The 20,000-nt window shown below is 42.9% G+C and overlaps 2 protein-coding genes across 2 annotated transcripts in view; both read right to left on the reverse strand.

Annotated features, from left to right (window-relative positions):
- The window catches only part of LOC308173447 (interferon-induced protein with tetratricopeptide repeats 2-like), a gene marked incomplete at both ends in the record, with an annotated part of 27,395 nt that extends 24,117 nt beyond the window's left edge, over positions 1–3,278 (reverse strand). The window contains one exon of the mRNA XM_080548480.1: positions 2,339–3,278. Coding sequence (XP_080404606.1) covers positions 2,339–3,278 — 940 coding nt within the window. The remainder of the gene's footprint in view (positions 1–2,338) is intronic.
- Positions 1–20,000, reverse strand: part of LOC308156503 (inactive phospholipase D5) — a gene marked incomplete at both ends in the record, with an annotated part of 83,734 nt that overhangs the window by 56,854 nt on the left and 6,880 nt on the right. The gene's annotated exons all lie outside the window — the stretch shown is intronic.

The raw sequence follows: 20,000 nt of genomic DNA on the forward strand, positions 1-20,000 counted from the left end.
CACCAGAACTAGAACTAGAACTAGGTTCCCGTTGCTGGAAAAGAGATATCAGAGACCAAGACGCCTGGGGACCTGGATGATTGACAGGTGAGCAGCAGCACTCTTAATCAGCCAATCACATGTCACCACTTCACCCTGATGGACGATCGACAGGTTATGATTGGCTGAGAAGAAGAGCATGAAAGACGCTCAACCAATCAGAGGCCTGGAACCAGGACAGGCAGAGATGGACATCGGGGAGGACGGGGCTCATCGGAACTGAATGAAATGCATTGAACGGATTAAAGAAACCCCCCCCCCCCCCATGTTATGTTTGATACCGTTCCTCGTTCTGTCCCATGCATTACAATGAGCCCCATCCTCCGATTACCACCCCCACCAGCATCCCCTGCTTGGAACTGATAGAGAATGTATTTTAGATAACAGCCCAGTCATATAATACAGCCCTGAACTAGGAATGCTCATACTTCAGTACCGCTCACCATGTAATCTGACTTCCCACAGCTGTCAGGACTGCAGTCGCTCACTATCTTCCTCCTGAAGACTGAAGACCTCTGTCTCTTCAGGCTCCACCTTAACTGTCCCTCCTGAAACCTCTCCATCCCCTCTACCCCCCCTGTACAGTTTCTCTACTGTGTATATATATATATATTTATATATATATATATATATATATATATATGTTACGGTACATGTGGGAACACGGTACATGTGGGAAAACTAGGGTCAGGGTTAGGTGCTAGGGTGCTACGGTTAAGGTTAGGGTTAGGGTTAGGGGTAGGGTTAGGATTAGGTTTAGGGTTAGACATGTCAGCATGTACCAAGTCGACGTAGCACCTAACCCTAACCTGAGTTTTCCCACATGTACCGTATTCCCACATGTACCGTAACAAAACAAACACTAAAATGTATTCTTCCTTCTTCTAGCCTCTGGCCCAAGCATAGATTACTTTTCTTGCGATGACTGATGGCTAAATGATTCACTTACTTAGACAAATGTATTTGTTGTAAGTCGTTTTGGATAAAGGCGTCTGCTAAATGTCAACAATGTCAAATGTAATGTAAACAACACATTCCATCAGACAGTTGGAACCTTGTTAGAATACGTTTATTATTTTTTCCAAGAATCAGAATTGTGAACTCCCACACTGCCAAGATTGAAGACAAACAAAAAGTAATAATGCCATATATTGCTTTTTGTATTATGTGATACTTGCTTGGGTCTATAATCTCTAAAAATGCAAAAAGAACATTCTTTATTATTAAAAATATATTATATTGGTGATGTGGTCCATGGATTTGGACAATTTAAACACAATGTTGATTCCTCCATCTTTGAGATAATCTGCAAGCAGCGTAACCAGTGATCAGGTGTTCTAGAGCAGGGCGGGAACAACAGCATGCACATCCTTAGCTCTCCGGGGGCAGGGCTGTGACCAAGGGAGGCTGGTGGAGGTAGAAGCCGGAGGACGGGCTCATTGTAATTCATGGGATGAAATTAAACGTGTGTTTGATACCATTCCTCCTCTTCTACCTCCACCAGCCTCCACTGGTTGTGACATAGCTACTCAACCTTTCTCAAATGGAGTTGATGTACAGTAGACATCCTGTAAACTCAGACATATCAACCTCCCCTGATTGGAGATGGAACAACGTGATGTCATCAATCATTTCTATCTAGGAATGAACATTAAGTGTTAGGGTAAGGGTAAGGGCTAGGGTTAGGAATAGCTTTAAAGTGCTTAGGATGAGGGTAAGTTGTCCCAAAGTGAATGTGAACACATGTTCTTTCCCTGCCAGTTGATGTTGCCTCGTAAAAACATTGTATTTTCTGACTGCCCATGTAAACATCTTCACAGGTACCTGTCTCTGACATTACTTTACATATGATATCGTACGTGATTGATGAGATCAGGAGGGATGGAGGAACAGATCTAGGGCGGAGTGACAGTGTCCTACAAGTCAAGACCAACCAGGAAGTCCTCGATTTCTTGACACCTTCTATCCCTCCCTTTACTGAGAATTGACCGCAAAACCGAAATGCTTTTGTCACGGACTTTAGAGTGTACCATGATTTCTGCTGCCTTTTTGTGGAAATCAGTCGACTGATAATAGTCTTTTTTGGCATGAGCCAGATGAAAGCCATATCGGTGGTAGAGTTCTTGTAATTCAGATGGTTCTTTTCCTTTCTTATCAAGCAAGTCCTGGTAGATCTGATCTGCTTTCTCAATTTGGCCAGATTTGGTATACATTGCTGCCAGGTCCATCTTGTATAGTTGGAATTTTGGGTATAGTGTAGTTAAGTCTTCATGCAAGTGGACAGCTTTTTTAATCACACTTTTCGTCATTGGTGTTGGCCTCTCATTCTCAAGAGAGTAAACCTTCCATTTGTAGCAATCCGTAAGACGCCTCTTCAGTTGGCGCAGGTCAGGTTGTCTCTCCAGAGCCTTTGTCGCTACCTCAATGGCTTTATCGTGAGACACGTGTTCTCTTAAAAACCTGAGGAACATTCCAAATCCACCAAAGTCCTCAATCGGCCTGTTCGCCTCTGTTATCTCCTCAGCAAGTTGACATGCCTTGTCCTTGTCCTCTTCAACAAGGCTCCTCAGGTAAAACGCTGTGACGGTCATATCATGAGGATCGACCTCCCTTGCTCGCTTCAGTTGTTCGAACATCTCACGTTTCTGCTTAGGGGGAATCTCTTCTCTGTCTTCAAGGCATATGTACGCCAACGCAATGGCGTAGCCGCGTTGAAGCTCCGCATTCTCAGGGTCGCCTCTCAAAGCCATCCGGAAACAACGCACTCCTTCCTTCCTCTTCTCCAGGTTGAACTTGTTCAAGGTCCAGGCTTTTTCTCCACACACCGTTGGGTGCAGATCTCCTGGGGTGGGAGAGGGGGAAGGGTTGTCCTGCATCAGTCTCTCCACTTTCTCCACGTATCTCTGGCTCTCTTCTTGCTGGCCTAAATCATCATCATCATAGTGCAACCAGGCCAGGATCCCATAGTGCACTATTAGCTTTGCACCCATGTCCTCTGGGCTGCTCTGGCGAATGGCCTCATACGCCCTCTCCAGGCAGCTGAGAGCGTCTGCTGGGCTGCCCAGCGCATGGTGCAGGTAAGCCAGGAGGTTGTACAGGTGAGCCAACCAGCTACATCTACCACTCTCAGTGTCAATCAGTGTCTCTCTGAGTCTCTCCAGTCTGGACCTGCTGTAGTCCAGCCTCCAGGTGAAGTGGCACTCCAGATGTTCCAGCCTGGCTTTCAAATTCTGATCCATGCTGGTTGAAAAAATAAATCACAATCTTCAGTATTCAAATGTGGACATAATGTTCTGATTTGTGTTTTGTTGTTGTTTTTAACAGGGAACCTGGTATTGACTATTTAACCATGGAGATGTTCTGGGATGGACTGAATTTAACGTGGCAACTACTACTTAACCATGTTTCTGAGTATTTTTTATTTTATTTTGTTCAGTCAGATAAGATGCTATAATACTTTTCTTTATCTGTCGTTACACATAATGTAAACATTCTGAAATGACATGTCTAAACTGCATATTCAGGCCTTACATTCAGACCTAAATTCCCTCACCATTGTGTAAATTCAGTAGACATCTTCATTACAATGGATAGTTTCAGTGCCACAAGTCTATCATGTTATATTAGGTATCAGAGTTCTAACTTTAAGTTAGAGTTCTTACCTTGTTGTTGGGTGAGAGTAGAGGCGGTAGTCTTGGTGTCTCTGTCTTGCTGCAGCAAAGATGTGTTGCAGACTGCCTGTCCATCCTGATTTTATACTCTAAGAACAACATTGTTATCTAATGATGGGCGTTGTGTTAACATATGACACTTTACAACCTAGCGTTAGGCTGAGTTAACATATGACACTTAACAACCTAGCGTTAGGCTGAGTTAACATATGACACTTAACAACCTAGCCTTAGGCTGAGTTTCATTTCTAGATAAGTAACAACATTTTACAACCTAGCATTAAGCTGAGCTTCTAGATAAGAAACCACCCTTTACAACCTAGCATTAGTCAGAAAACACAACGTACCAACGTTTTTACAAATCAGGCAACGTCAACTGAACATCTGTGTTCAAGTGTTGACCTTGGGAAAACTGACCCTCATCCTAACCACTTTAAAGCTATTCCTGAACCTAGCCCTAACCCTTAATGTTCATTCATAACACTGCCTATCCATCACACAAATCTCCAATCAGGGGAAGTTGATATGTGAGTTTACAGGATGTCTACATCAACTCCATTTGAGAAAGGTTGAGCACATTATGTCACAACCATGGGAGGCTGGTGTCGGTAGAAATCGGACGGGACGGGCTCATTCTAATGCATGGAATGGAATGAGGAACGGTATCGTTTCGTTTCATCCCATGAATGACAGTGAGCGCGTCCTCCGGCTTCTACCTCCACCAGCCTCCCTTGGTCACAGCCCTGCTGCCCCCGGAGAGCTAAGGATGTGCATGCTTTTGTTCCCGCCCTGCTCTAGAACACCTGATCACTGGTTACGCTGCTTGCAGATTATCTCAAAGATGGAGGAATCAACATCGTGTTTAAATTGTCCAAATCCATGGACACTATCACCAACATAGTATATTAACTAAAAACACATTTTCTTTCCGTCTCTCTACATACAGGAACACACGCCAGATATGAGACTCTGTTTACACACAATTAATGCTGTTATTATCGTGTGTTTTTTCTACTAGCTGGGCACAACTACACTGTGTGTGTGTGTGTGTGTGTGTGTGTGTGTGTGTGTGGTAGTTGTGTGTGTGTGGTGGTTGTGTGTGTGTGTGTTTCATTCCTACCAAACAGAGATCACAGCACATGGTTATAACAGAATAATCAAACTATAAAAATAAATAAATATCTCATTGTTGTCCTCTCCTTCCCTAGCAGTGTGAGTGCTGGTGGCAGTCGTCCTTCTAGAACATCTGACCTCCCATGTGCGTGATTCCCTTACTTCATATGCCTTTGTAACAGTTTATTCTAAATGACTACAATAAAAAAAACTAAAAACAAAAACAAATCTTCTACATGATTATGTAAATATGCTTCATTCACCATCGGCCATTGGACTTTGACATTTGAGCTGCAGAATCTACCTACGGTAATAAAACAAACAAGCATGGTGACCGCCACTGGCAGGAACCATCTTCACATCTTCACATCTCACCCAGGCCAGGATTCCATAGTGCTCTATGCCACTGGTGTGTGTTATAACATGTCACTGGTGTGTGTTATAACCTGTCACTGGTGTGTGTTATAACCTGTCACTGGTGTGTGTTATAACCTGTCACTGGTGTGTCTTATAACCTGTCACTGGTCTGTCTTATAACCTTTCACTGGTGTGTGTTATAACCTGTCACTGGTGTGTGTTATAACCTGTCCACTGGTGTGTGTTATAACCTGTCCACTGGTGTGTGTTATAATAACCTGTCACTGGTGTGTGTTATAACCTGTCCACTGGTGTTATAACCTGTCCACTCAAGGATGTTGGACTCGCAGAGGAATGCCTGGCATGGTTCAGCAACTACTTCTCTGGTCGTGTGCAGTCTGTGAAAGCTGAAGGCCTGCTGTCTGACCCAATGTCCCCGTCCATGGGTGTCCCCCAGGGCTCCATTCTGGGTCCAACACTATTTAATATTTTTATAAATAACATTGCTCACGCGGCTGGCAACTCTTACATCCATCTGTACGCCGACGACACCATTCTTTACACGTCTGGCCCCTCTCTGAACACTGCCCTGACCGACCTCCAACAGAGCTTTAACAGCATCCAATATGCCTTCTCCAACCTCCATCTTCTCCTAAACACCAATAAAACTAAATGCATGATCTTCAATCGGACCCTACCCCAAGCCTCCTGTCCCCCAAAAATCACCTCACTGGATGGGTCAGTACTAGAATTTGTCAATACATACAAATATCTAGGTATCTGGCTTGATAGTTCACTCTCCTTCCAAACCCACATCAATAACCTACTCACCAAAGTCAGAACAAGAATTGGTTTCCTGTACCGCAACAAAGCCTCCTTCACCCACTCTGCAAAACACACTTTGGTAAAAATGACCATCCTGCCAATTCTGGACTATGGAGATATCATTTACAGGATTGCCCCCCAAAACCTTCTCAATAAACTGGACGTCATCCATCACACTGCCATCCGCTTTGTCACCGGTACCCCTTTCAATACACATCACTGCGACCTGTACTCCCAAGTCAACTGGCCATCACTCCACACCAGGCGACTGACCCACTGGTATCAGTTCATCTATAAATCCATCATCGGCAAATCTCATCCAGCACACGCAATCTCCGCTCCAACAAATATATCACTCTGGTCCCCCCCAAAGTCCGCACCTCCTTTGGCCGTCATTCTTTTCAGTTTGCTGCCCCCACTGACTGGAATGTGTTGCAGTTGACACTAAAACTCACTACTTTAATCGCGTTACCCACTTTTAAACACTCACTTTAAGAGGTTGTCTCGGATCACTGCACCTGCTTTTAAGTTCACTTCCCCCTGGTCCCTGCTGTCTTTTACATATTGTGTTGTGATATATAGATGTTTTTGATACTTATTGATACTTGTGTATGGCATTCATGTTTTATATTGTATATATTGGGTTGTATTCTATACCGTATATACTGTGTTTTGTGTATAGACTTGCCTCTGTTCTGCCAATTGGCCAGATCGTCATTGTAAATGAGAACTGGTTCTCAATTGACTTATCTGGTTAAATAAAGGTTAAATAAAATAAAAAGTGTGTTATAACCTGTCCACTGGTGTGTGTTATAACCTGTCACTGGTGTGTGTTATAACCTGTCACTGGTGTGTGTTATAACCTGTCACTGGTGTGTGTTATAACCTGTCACTGGTGTGTGTTATAACCTGTCACTGGTGTGTGTTATAACCTGTCACTGGTGTATGTTATAACCTGTCACTGGTGTATGTTATAACCTGTCACTGGTGTGTGTTATAACCTGTCACTGGTGTGTGTTATAACCTGTCACTGGTGTGTGTTATAACCTGTCACTGGTGTGTGTTATAACCTGTCCACTGGTGTGTGTTATAACCTGTCCACTGGTGTGTGTTATAACCTGTCACTGGTGTGTGTTATAACCTGTCACTGGTGTGTGTTATAACCTGTCACTGGTGTATGTTATAACCTGTCACTGGTGTGTGTTATAACCTGTCACTGGTGTGTCTTATAACCTGTCACTGATGTTTCTGTTTTCTGGAAATGAAACTCAGACTAATGCTTGGTTGTATACAACCCCGCCCATCGATAGATAACAATGTTGTTCTTAGAGTATAAAATCAGGATGGACAGGCTGTCTGCAAGACACCTTTGCTGCAGCAAGACAGAGACACCAAGACGAATAGACCTTTATTTATACAGGTAAAAAAACACATTGAGCCCCAAGGGCTCATTTTCAAGTGTGACCTGTTCACAGGCATACAACAACAACATCCACCACAAACAAATACAATACAAAACCTGGCCAACATACTCTAAAACTAAACTAAAACTACATAGTCTAAAACTAAACTAAAACTACATGGTCTAAAACTAAACTAAAACTACATAGTCTAAAACTAAAACGAGTCTAAAACAGTCTAAGATAGTCTAAAACTAAACTAAAACTACAAAACCTAAAACTAGACAGCTAAAGAGCTAGGGACAGGGAGGGGTCAGCAATGGGCTAAAGGGAGGGTCAACTCAATTGCAAGAACAAATCATAGACTCGCACTGTATGTCTCTCAGCAAGAGCTTGAAACTGTTGAAACTGTGAAAAGCGTTGTAATAGTTCTAAATGACTACAATAAAAAATAAAATAAAATAATAATAATCTACATGATTATGTAACGATGCTTCATTCACCATCGGCCATTGGACTTTGACATTTGAGCTGCAGAATCTACCTAATAAAACAAACAAGCATGGTGACCGCCACTGGCAGGAAACATCTTCACATCTTCACATCTCACCCAGGCCAGGATTCCATAGTGTCACCAGAGAGTCACCAGAGAGTCCCAAGTGCTGGGATCCGCCAATGCCACCAGTGTTCAGTAAACACAAATCCACACAGCAGCTGGACTGCTGACAGTTGAATCCATCAGAATCAGAATCAGAATGGCTTTTTATTGCATGTTCTCTGGGCTGGTGTTGACTAGGTAACTGGTGTTGACTTGGTAACTATGTGACTAGGCAACTAGGTAACTAGGTAACTGGTATTGACTAGGTAACTGGTGTTGACTAGGTAACTAGGTAACTGGCATTGACTAGGTAACTGGTATTGACTAGGTAAGTGGTGTTGACTAGGTAACTGGTATTGACTAGGTAACTGGTATTGACTAGGTAACTGGTATTGACTAGGTAACTGGTATTGACTAGGTAACTGGTGTTGACTAGGTAACTGGTATTGACTAGGTAACTGGTATTGACTAGGTAACTGGTATTGACTAGGTAACTGGTGTTGACTAGGTAACTGGTGTTGACTAGGTAACTAGGTAACTGGTATTGACTAGGTAACTGGTATTGACTAGGTGACTAGGTGACTAGGTAACTGGTATTGACTAGGTAACTGGTGTTGACTAGGTAACTAGGTAACTGGCATTGACTAGGTAACTGGTATTGACTAGGTAAGTGGTGTTGACTAGGTAACTGGTATTGACTAGGTAACTGGTATTGACTAGGTAACTGGTATTGACTAGGTAACTGGTATTGACTAGGTAACTGGTATTGACTAGGTAACTGGTGTTGACTAGGTAACTGGTGTTGACTAGGTAACTGGTATTGACTAGGTAACTGGTGTTGACTAGGTAACTGGTATTGACTAGGTAACTGGTGTTGACTAGGTAACTGGTGTTGACTAGGTAACTGGTATTGACTAGGTAACTGGTGTTGACTAGGTAACTGGTGTTGACTAGGTAACTGGTATTGACTAGGTAACTGGTTTTGACTAGGTAACTGGTATTGACTAGGTAACTAGGTAACTGGTATTGACTAGGTAACTGGTATTGACTAGGTAACTAGGTGACTAGGTAACTGGTATTGACTAGGTAACTGGTATTGACTAGGTAACTGGTGTTGACTAGGTAACTGGTATTGACTAGGTAACTGGTATTGACTAGGTAACTGGTGTTGACTAGGTAACTGGTATTGACTAGGTAACTGGTGTTGACTAGGTAACTGGTATTGACTAGGTAACTGGTGTTGACTAGGTAACTGGTATTGACTAGGTAACTGGTATTGACTAGGTAACTGGTATTGACTAGGTAACTGGTTTTGACTAGGTAACTGGTATTGACTAGGTAACTGGTTTTGACTAGGTAACTGGTGTTGACTAGGTAACTGGTGTTGACTAGGTAACTAGGTAACTGGTATTGACTAGGTAACTGGTATTGACTAGGTAACTGGTATTGACTAGGTAACTGGTGTTGACTAGGTAACTGGTGTTGACTAGGTAACTAGGTGACTAGGTAACTATGTGACTAGGTAACTGGTATTGACTAGGTAACTGGTGTTGACTAGGTAACTAGGTGACTAGGTAACTGGTATTGACTAGGTAACTGGTGTTGACTAGGTAAGTGGTGTTGACTAGGTAACTGGTATTGACTAGGTAACTGGTATTGACTAGGTAAGTGGTGTTGACTAGGTAACTGGTATTGACTAGGTAAGTGGTGTTGACTAGGTAACTGGTATTGTCAAGGTAAATGGTTTTGACTAGGTAACTGGTATTGACTAGGTAAGTGGTGTTGACTAGGTAACTGGTATTGACTAGGTAACTGGTATTGACTAGGTAAGTGGTGTTGACTAGGTAAGTGGTGTTGACTAGGTAACTGGTATTGACAAGGTAAATGGTTTTGACTAGGTAACTGGTGTTGACTAGGTAATTAGGTGACTAGGTAACTGGTATTGACTAGGTAACTGGTTTTGACTAGGTAACTGGTGTTGACTAGGTAACTGGTATTGACTAGGTAACTGGTTTTGACTAGGTAACTGGTGTTGACTAGGTAACTGGTATTGACTAGGTAACTGGTATTGACTTGGTAACTGGTATTGACTAGGTAACTGGTGTTGACTAGGTAACTGGTATTGACAGGTAACTGGTATTGACTAGGTAACTGGTATTGACTAGGTAACTGGTATTGACTAGGTAACTGGTATTGACTAGGTAACTGGTATTGACTAGGTAACTGGTATTGACTAGGTAACTGGTATTGACTAGGTAACTGGTATTGACTTGGTAACTGGTATTGACTAGGTAACTGGTATTGACTAGGTAAGTGGTGTTGACTAGGTTACTAGGTGACTAGGTAACTGGTTTTGACTAGGTAACTGGTTTTGACTAGGTAACTGGTTTTGACTAGGTAACTGGTGTTGACTAGGTAACTGGTGTTGACTAGGTAACTAGATCCCTGTCCTCTGGGTTGGTATTGACTTGGTAACTAGGTAACTGGTCATTAAAAGGACCTTAAAGTCAATTGTAAAAGAAACAGGGAGCCAGTGCAGTTCAGCTAAAACAGGAGTGTGTCTGGTGTGTGTTATAACCTGTCACTGGTGTTTCTGTTTGCTAGAAATGAAACTCAGCCTAATGCTTGGTTGTAAAGTGTGGTTTCTTAGCAATAAATGAAACTCAGCCTAATGCTAAGTTGTAAACTGTCCTATCTTAATACAACCCCGCCCATCGATAGATAACAATGTTGTTCATTATGTATAAAATCAGGATGGACAGGCAGTCTGCAACACACCTTTGCTGCAGCAAGACAGAGACACCAAGACTACCGCCTCTACTCCCACCCAACAACAAGGTAAGAACTCTCTACAGTTAAAGTTAGAACTCTGATACCTAATATAACATGATAGAATTGTGGCACTGAAACTATCCATTGTAATGAAGATGTCTACTGAATTTACACAATGGTGAGGGAATTTAGGTCTGAATGTAAGGTCTGAATATGCAGTTTAGACATGTAATTTCAGAATGTTTATATTATGTGTAACAACAGATAAAGTAGTGAAGTAGTAGATGCCACTTGTGTTAAATTCAGTCCATCCCAGAACATCTCCATTGTTAAATAGTCAATACCAGGTTCCCTCTTAAAAACACTCTCATTTTTATTTTTTTAATCAGAAAACGGCCACATTTGAATACAAGTTTGTGACTTATTTTTTTTCAACCAGCATGGATCAGACTTTGAAAACCAGGCTGGAACATCTGGAGTGCCACTTCACCTGGAAGTTGGACTACAGCAGGACCAAACTGGAGAGACTCCGAGAGACAATGATTGACGTTGAGGGTGAGGGTGGTAAATGCAGTTGGTTGGCTCACCTGTACAACCTCCTGGCTTACCTGCACCATGCGCTGGGCAGCCCAGCAGACGCTCTCAGGTGCCTGAAGAAGGCGTATGAAGCCATTCGCCAGAGCAGCCCAGAGGACATGGGTGCAATGTTAATAGTGCACTATGGGATCCTGGCCTGGGTGCGCTATGACTTAGGTCAGCTAGCAGAGAGCCAGAGATATGTGGAGAAGGTGGAGGGAGGAGAGCTAGCAGAGAGCCAGAGGTACGTGGAGAAGGTGGAGGGACTGATGCAGGACAACCCCTCCCCCTCTCCCACCCCAGGAGATCTGCACCCAACGGTGTGTGGAGAAAAAGCCTGGACCTTGACCAAGTTCAACCTGGAGAAGAGGAAGGAAGGGGTGGGTTGTTTCCGGATGGCTTTGAGAGGCGATCCTGAGAATGCAGTGCTTCAAAGCGGCTACGCCATAGCATTGAGTAAATCCTTTGGAGACAGAGACCAGATTCCCCCTGAGCAGAAACGTGAGATGTTCGAGGAACTGAAGCGAGCAAGGGAGGCCGATCCTAATAATATGACCGTCACAGCTTTTTACCTGATGAGCCTTGCTGAAGAGGACAAGGACAAGGCATGTCAACTTGCTGAGGAGATAACAGAGGCGAACAGGCCGAATGAGGACTTTGGTGGATTTGGAATGTTCCTCAAGTTTTTAAGAGAACACGTCTCTCACGATAAAGCCATTGAGGTAGCGACAAAGGCTCTGGAGAGACAACCTCATCTGCGTCAACTGAAGAAGCGTCTTGCGGAGTGTTACAAATGGAAGGTTTACTCTCTTCAGAATGAGACTCCAACAGCAATGACGAAAAGTGTGATTGAAAGAGCTGTCAACTTGTATGAAGAGATAACTACACTATACCCAAAATCCCAAGTACACAAGATGGACCTGGCAGCAATGTATACAAAATCTGGCCAAATTGAGAGAGCAGATCAGATCTACCAGGACTTGCTTGATAAGAAAGGACAAGAACCATCTGAGTTACAAGAACTCTACTCCCGATATGCCCAATATCAGTTTTATGTCAAAAAATACGTTTCTGGGTCGATTGATTTCCACAAAAAGGCAGCAGAAATCATGATACACTCTTATGTCCGTGTCAAAAGCATTCGTTCTTTGCAATTAATTCTCAGTAAAGGGAGGAATAGAAGGTGTCAAGAAATCGAGGACTTCCTGGTTGGTCTTGACTTGTAGGACACTGTCACTCAGCCCTAGATCTGTTCCTCCATCCCTCCATCCCTCCAGCCTATCCATTGCACAAGTCATTGTTAACACGCCTTAAAACACAAGTAATTGTTAATTTGATCCATATTAATAGTGTGAATATGATGTTGCTGTTTCGTCTTCACACAGAGTTCACAACCTGTTAGGATCTGTACACTTTCTAGCTACGTTACTTTTCGTACGATATGATAGAAATGACTGATGAGATCACGTTGTTCCATCTCCAATCAGGGGAGGTTGATATGTGTGAGTTTACAGGATGTCTACTGTACATCAACTCCATTTGAGAAAGGTTGAGTAGCTATGTGACAACCAGGGGAGGCTGGTGGAGGCAGAAGAGGAGGAATGGTATCAAACACACGTTTAATTTCATCCCATGAATTACAGTGAGCCTGTCCTCCGATTTCTACCTCCACCAGCCTCCCTTGGTCACAGCCCTGCCCCCGGAGAGCTAAGGATGTGCATGCTTTTGTTCCCGCCCTGCTCTAGAACACCTGATCACTGGTTACGCTGCTTCCAGATTATCTCAAAGATGGAGGAATCAACATTGTGTTTAAATTGTCCAAATCCATGGACCACATCACCAACATAGTATATTAACTAAAAACAAATCTTCTTTGTGTATTTGTAGAGACTAGAGACCCCATTAGAGACCCAAGCAAGCATCACATAGTATAACTAGCTGCAGGGTATTATTGCTTTTCGTCTGTCTGCACTCTTGGCAGTGTGGGACTTCTGTTATAATAATCAAATCTGTTATAATAAATATCCGTCTAATGTACTGTATTCTACACTGTGTGACACACCTCAGAGAGACAGCTTATTGCTTTTCAAACTATTCCTTTACTTGGTTGAATGTGCTTTAACATGGTTATTGAATGTGCTTTAACATGTTTATTGAATGTGCTTTAACATGGTTATTGTAGTTATTAGTTAACAGTAGAAGCTGGCCCACCAAGCAGAATAAAGTTTTGATCTCACTCCACTTGTCTATCATTCATCTTGACAACAAGTAACTAACTAACTAACTAACTAACTAACTAACTAACCCTGATTACAGGTGTGTGTGTCTGCTGCAGCAGGACTCCCTGTCCAACCTGATGTTATATTCTATGAACAACAATGTTTTCTATCGATGGGCAGGGTTACGTTACGTTATGACACTGAGCAGCCTAGCATGAGCCTAGCAAACCCAGTTAGCAGCCTAGCATTAGCCTAGCAAACCCAGTTAGCAGCCTAGCATTAGCCTAGCAAACCCAGTTAGCAGCCTAGCATTAGCCTAGCAAACCCAGTTAGCAGCCTAGCATTAGCCTAGCAAACCCAGTTAGCAGCCTAGCATGAGCCTAGCAAACCCAGTTAGCAGCCTAGCATGAGCCTAGCAAACCCAGTTAGCAGCCTAGCATGAGCCTAGCAAACCCAGTTAGCAGCGTAGCATGAGCCTAGCAAACCCAGTTAGCAGCCTAGCATGAGCCTAGCAAACCCAGTTAGCAGCCTAGCATGAGCCTAGCAAACCCAGTTAGCAGCCTAGCCTGAGCCTAGCAAACCCAGTTAGCAGCCTAGCATGAGCCTAGCAAACCCAGTTAGCAGCCTAGCATGAGCCTAGCAAACCCAGTTTCATTCCTACCAAACAGAGAACACAGCATGGTTATAACAGAATAATCAAACTATAAAAATAAGTAAATATCTAATTGTTGTCCTCTCCTTCCCGAGGACTGTGAGTGCTGGTGGCAGTTGTCCTTCTAGAACATCTGACCTCCCATGTGCGTGATTCCCTTACTTCATATGCCTTTTTTTTTTTTTTTACCTTTATTTATACAGGTAAAAAACACATTGAGCCCCAAGGGCTCATTTTCAAGTGTGACCTGTTCACAGGCATACAACAACAACATCCACCACAAACAAATACAATACAACACCTGGCCTACATAGTCTAAAACTAAACTAAAACGACATAGTCTAAAACTAAAACTAGTCTAAAACAGTCTAAGATAGTCTAAAACTAAACTAAAACTACAAAACCTAAAACTAGACAGCTAAAGAGCTAGGGACAGGGAGGGGTCAGCAATGGGCAAAAGGGAGGGTCAACTCAATTGCAAGAACAAATCATAGACTCGCACTGTATGCCTCTCAGCAAGAGCTTGAAACTGTTGAAACTGTGAAAAGCTTTGTAATAGTTCTAAATGACTACAATAAAAAAACAAAAAAACAAAAACAAATCTTGTACATGATTATGTAACGTTGCTTCATTCACCATCGGCCATTGGACTTTGACATTTGAGCTGCAGAATCTACCTAATAAAACAAACAAGCATGGTGACCGCCACTGGCAGGAAACATCTTCACATCTTCACATCTCACCCAGGCCAGGATTCCATAGTGTCACCAGAGAGTCACCAGAGAGTCACCAGAGAGTCACCAGAGAGTCCCAAGTGCTGGGATCCGCCAATGCCACCAGTGTTCAGTAAACACAAATCCACACAGCAGCTGGACTGCTGACAGTTGAATCCATCAGAATCAGAATGGCTTTTTATTGCATGTTCTCTGGGCTGGTGTTGACTTGGTAACTATGTGACTAGGTAACTGGTGTTGACTAGGTAACTAGGTAACTGGTATTGACTAGGTAACTAGGTAACTGGCATTGACTAGGTAACTGGTGTTGACTAGGTAACTGGTATTGACTAGGTAACTGGTGTTGACTAGGTAACTAGGTGACTAGGTAACTAGGTGACTAGGTAACTGGTATTGACTACGTAACTAGGATTGACTAGGTAACTGGTGTTGACTAGGTAACTAGGTAACTGGTATTGACTAGGTAACTAGGTAACTGGTATTGACTAGGTAACTGGTGTTGACTAGGTAACTGGTATTGACTAGGTAACTGGTGTTGACTAGGTAACTAGGTGACTAGGTAACTAGGTGACTAGGTAACTGGTATTGACTAGGTAACTGGTGTTGACTAGGTAACTGGTATTGACTAGGTAACTGGTGTTGACTAGGTAACTGGTATTGACTAGGTAACTGGTGTTGACTAGGTTACTGGTGTTGACTAGGTAACTAGGTGACTAGGTAACTGGTATTGACTAGGTAACTGGTATTGACTAGGTAACTGGTATTGACTAGGTAACTGGTTTTGACTAGGTAACTGGTGTTGACTAGGTAACTGGTATTGACTAGGTAACTGGTATTGACTAGGTAACTGGTATTGACTAGGTAACTGGTATTGACAAGGTAACTAGATGACTAGGTAACTGGTATTGACTAGGTAACTGGTATTGACTAGGTAACTGGTATTGACTAGGTAACTGGTATTGACAAGGTAACTAGATGACTAGGTAACTGGTATTGACTAGGTAACTGGTGTTGACTAGGTAACTGGTATTGACTAGGTAACTGGTATTGACTAGGTAACTAGATGACTAGGTAACTGGTATTGACTAGGTAACTGGTATTGACTAGGTAAGTGGTATTGACTAGGTAACTGGTATTGACTAGGTAAGTGGTGTTGACTAGGTAACTGGTATTGACTAGGTAAGTGGTGTTGACTAGGTAACTGGTATTGACTAGGTAACTGGTATTGACTAGGTAACTGGTATTGACTAGGTAACTGGTGTTGACTAGGTAACTGGTATTGACTAGGTAACTGGTGTTGACTAGGTAACTGGTATTGACTAGGTAACTGGTATTGACTAGGTAACTGGTATTGACTAGGTAACTGGTATTGACTAGGTAACTGGTATTGACTAGGTAACTGGTATTGACTAGGTAACTGGTATTGACTAGGTAACTGGTATTGACTAGGTAACTGGTATTGACTAGGTAACTGGTATTGACTAGGTAACTGGTATTGACTAGGTAACTGGTGTTGACTAGGTAACTGGTGTTGACTAGGTAACTGGTGTTGACTAGGTAACTGGTGTTGACTAGGTAACTGGTATTGACTAGGTAACTGGTGTTGACTAGGTAACTGGTATTGACTAGGTAACTGGTATTGACTAGGTAACTGGTATTGACTAGGTAACTGGTGTTGACTAGGTAACTGGTATTGACTAGGTAACTGGTGTTGACTAGGTAACTGGTATTGACTAGGTAACTGGTGTTGACTAGGTAACTGGTATTGACTAGGTAACTGGTGTTGACTAGGTAACTGGTATTGACTAGGTAACTGGTATTGACTAGGTAACTGGTGTTGACTAGGTAACTGGTATTGACTAGGTAACTGGTATTGACTAGGTAACTGGTATTGACTAGGTAACTGGTATTGACTAGGTAACTGGTATTGATTTGGTAACTGGTGTTGACTAGGTAACTGGTATTGACTAGGTAACTGGTATTGACTAGGTAACTGGTATTGACTAGGTAACTGGTATTGACTAGGTAACTGGTATTGACTAGGTAACTGGTATTGACTAGGTAACTGGTATTGACTTGGTAACTGGTATTGACTAGGTAACTGGTATTGACTAGGTAAGTGGTGTTGACTAGGTAACTAGGTGACTAGGTAACTGGTTTTGACTAGGTAACTGGTTTTGACTAGGTAACTGGTATTGACTAGGTAACTGGTATTGACTTGGTAACTGGTATTGACTAGGTAACTGGTATTGACTAGGTAAGTGGTGTTGACTAGGTAACTGGTGATGACTAGGTAACTGGTTTTGACTAGGTAACTGGTTTTGACTAGGTAACTGGTTTTGACTAGGTAACTGGTATTGACTAGGTAAGTGGTGTTGACTAGGTAACTAGGTGACTAGGTAACTGGTTTTGACTAGGTAACTGGTATTGACTAGGTAAGTGGTGTTGACTAGGTAACTAGGTGACTAGGTAACTGGTTTTGACTAGGTAACTGGTTTTGACTAGGTAACTGGTTTTGACTAGGTAACTGGTGTTGACTAGGTAACTGGTGTTGACTAGGTAACTAGATCCCTGTCCTCTGGGTTGGTATTGACTTGGTAACTAGGTGACTAGGTAACTGGTCATTAAAAGGACCTTAAAGTCAATTGTAAAAGAAACAGGGAGCCAGTGCAGTTCAGCTAAAACAGGAGTGTGTCTGGTGTGTGTTATAACCTGTCACTGGTGTGTGTTATAACCTGTCACTGATGTTTCTGTTTGCTAGAAATGAAACTCAGCCTAATGCTAAGTTGTAAACTGTCCTATCTTAATACAACCCCGCCCATCGATAGATAACAATGTTGTTCATTATGTATAAAATCAGGATGGACAGGCAGTCTGCAACACACCTTTGCTGCAGCAAGACAGAGACACCAAGACTACCGCCTCTACTCCCACCCAACAACAAGGTAAGAACTCTCTACAGTTAAAGTTAGAACTCTGATACCTAATATAACATGATAGACTTGTGGCACTGAAACTATCCATTGTAATGAAGATGTCTACTGAATTTACACAATGGTGAGGGAATTTAGGTCTGAATGCAAGGCCTGAATATGCAGTTTAGACATGTCATTTCAGAATGTTTATATTATGTGTAACAACAGATAAAGTAGTGAAGTAGTAGATGCCACTTGTGTTAAATTCAGTCCATCCCAGAACATCTCCATTGTTAAATAATCAATACCAGGTTCCCTCTTAAAAACACTCTCATTTTTATTTTTTAAATCAGAAAACGGCCACATTTGAATACAAGTTTGTGACTTATTTTTTTTCAACCAGCATGGATCAGACTTTGAAAACCAGGCTGGAACATCTGGAGTGCCACTTCACCTGGAAGTTGGACTACAGCAGGACCAAACTGGAGAGACTCCGAGAGACAATGATTGACGTTGAGGGTGAGGGTGGTAAATGCAGTTGGTTGGCTCACCTGTACAACCTCCTGGCTTACCTGCACCATGCGCTGGGCAGCCCAGCAGACGCTCTCAGGTGCCTGAAGAAGGCGTATGAAGCCATTCGCCAGAGCAGCCCAGAGGACATGGGTGCAATGTTAATAGTGCACTATGGGATCCTGGCCTGGGTGCGCTATGACTTAGGTCAGCTAGCAGAGAGCCAGAGATATGTGGAGAAGGTGGAGGGAGGAGAGCTAGCAGAGAGCCAGAGGTACGTGGAGAAGGTGGAGGGACTGATGCAGGACAACCCCTCCCCCTCTCCCACCCCAGGAGATCTGCACCCAACGGTGTGTGGAGAAAAAGCCTGGACCTTGACCAAGTTCAACCTGGAGAAGAGGAAGGAAGGGGTGGGTTGTTTCCGGATGGCTTTGAGAGGCGATCCTGAGAATGCAGTGCTTCAAAGCGGCTACGCCATAGCATTGAGTAAATCCTTTGGAGACAGAGACCAGATTCCCCCTGAGCAGAAACGTGAGATGTTCGAGGAACTGAAGCGAGCAAGGGAGGCCGATCCTAATAATATGACCGTCACAGCTTTTTACCTGATGAGCCTTGCTGAAGAGGACAAGGACAAGGCATGTCAACTTGCTGAGGAGATAACAGAGGCGAACAGGCCGAATGAGGACTTTGGTGGATTTGGAATGTTCCTCAAGTTTTTAAGAGAACACGTCTCTCACGATAAAGCCATTGAGGTAGCGACAAAGGCTCTGGAGAGACAACCTCATCTGCGTCAACTGAAGAAGCGTCTTGCGGAGTGTTACAAATGGAAGGTTTACTCTCTTCAGAATGAGACTCCAACAGCAATGACGAAAAGTGTGATTGAAAGAGCTGTCAACTTGTATGAAGAGATAACTACACTATACCCAAAATCCCAAGTACACAAGATGGACCTGGCAGCAATGTATACAAAATCTGGCCAAATTGAGAGAGCAGATCAGATCTACCAGGACTTGCTTGATAAGAAAGGACAAGAACCATCTGAGTTACAAGAACTCTACTCCCGATATGCCCAATATCAGTTTTATGTCAAAAAATACGTTTCTGGGTCGATTGATTTCCACAAAAAGGCAGCAGAAATCATGATACACTCTTATGTCCGTGTCAAAAGCATTCGTTCTTTGCAATTAATTCTCAGTAAAGGGAGGAATAGAAGGTGTCAAGAAATCGAGGACTTCCTGGTTGGTCTTGACTTGTAGGACACTGTCACTCAGCCCTAGATCTGTTCCTCCATCCCTCCATCCCTCCAGCCTATCCATTGCACAAGTCATTGTTAACACGCCTTAAAACACAAGTAATTGTTAATATGATCCATATTAATATTGTGAATATGATGTTGCTGTTTCGTCTTCACACAGAGTTCACAACCTGTTAGGATCTGTACACTTTCTAGCTACGTTACTTTTCATACGATATGATAGAAATGACTGATGAGATCACGTTGTTCCATCTCCAATCAGGGGAGGTTGATATGTGTGAGTTTACAGGATGTCTACTGTACATCAACTCCATTTGAGAAAGGTTGAGTAGCTATGTCACACCCAGGGGAGGCTGGTGGAGGT

The sequence above is a fragment of the Nansenia antarctica genome (genome assembly GCF_963989245.1).
Source record: "Nansenia antarctica genome assembly, chromosome: 1".
Taxonomy (NCBI): Eukaryota; Metazoa; Chordata; class Actinopteri; order Argentiniformes; family Microstomatidae; genus Nansenia; species Nansenia antarctica.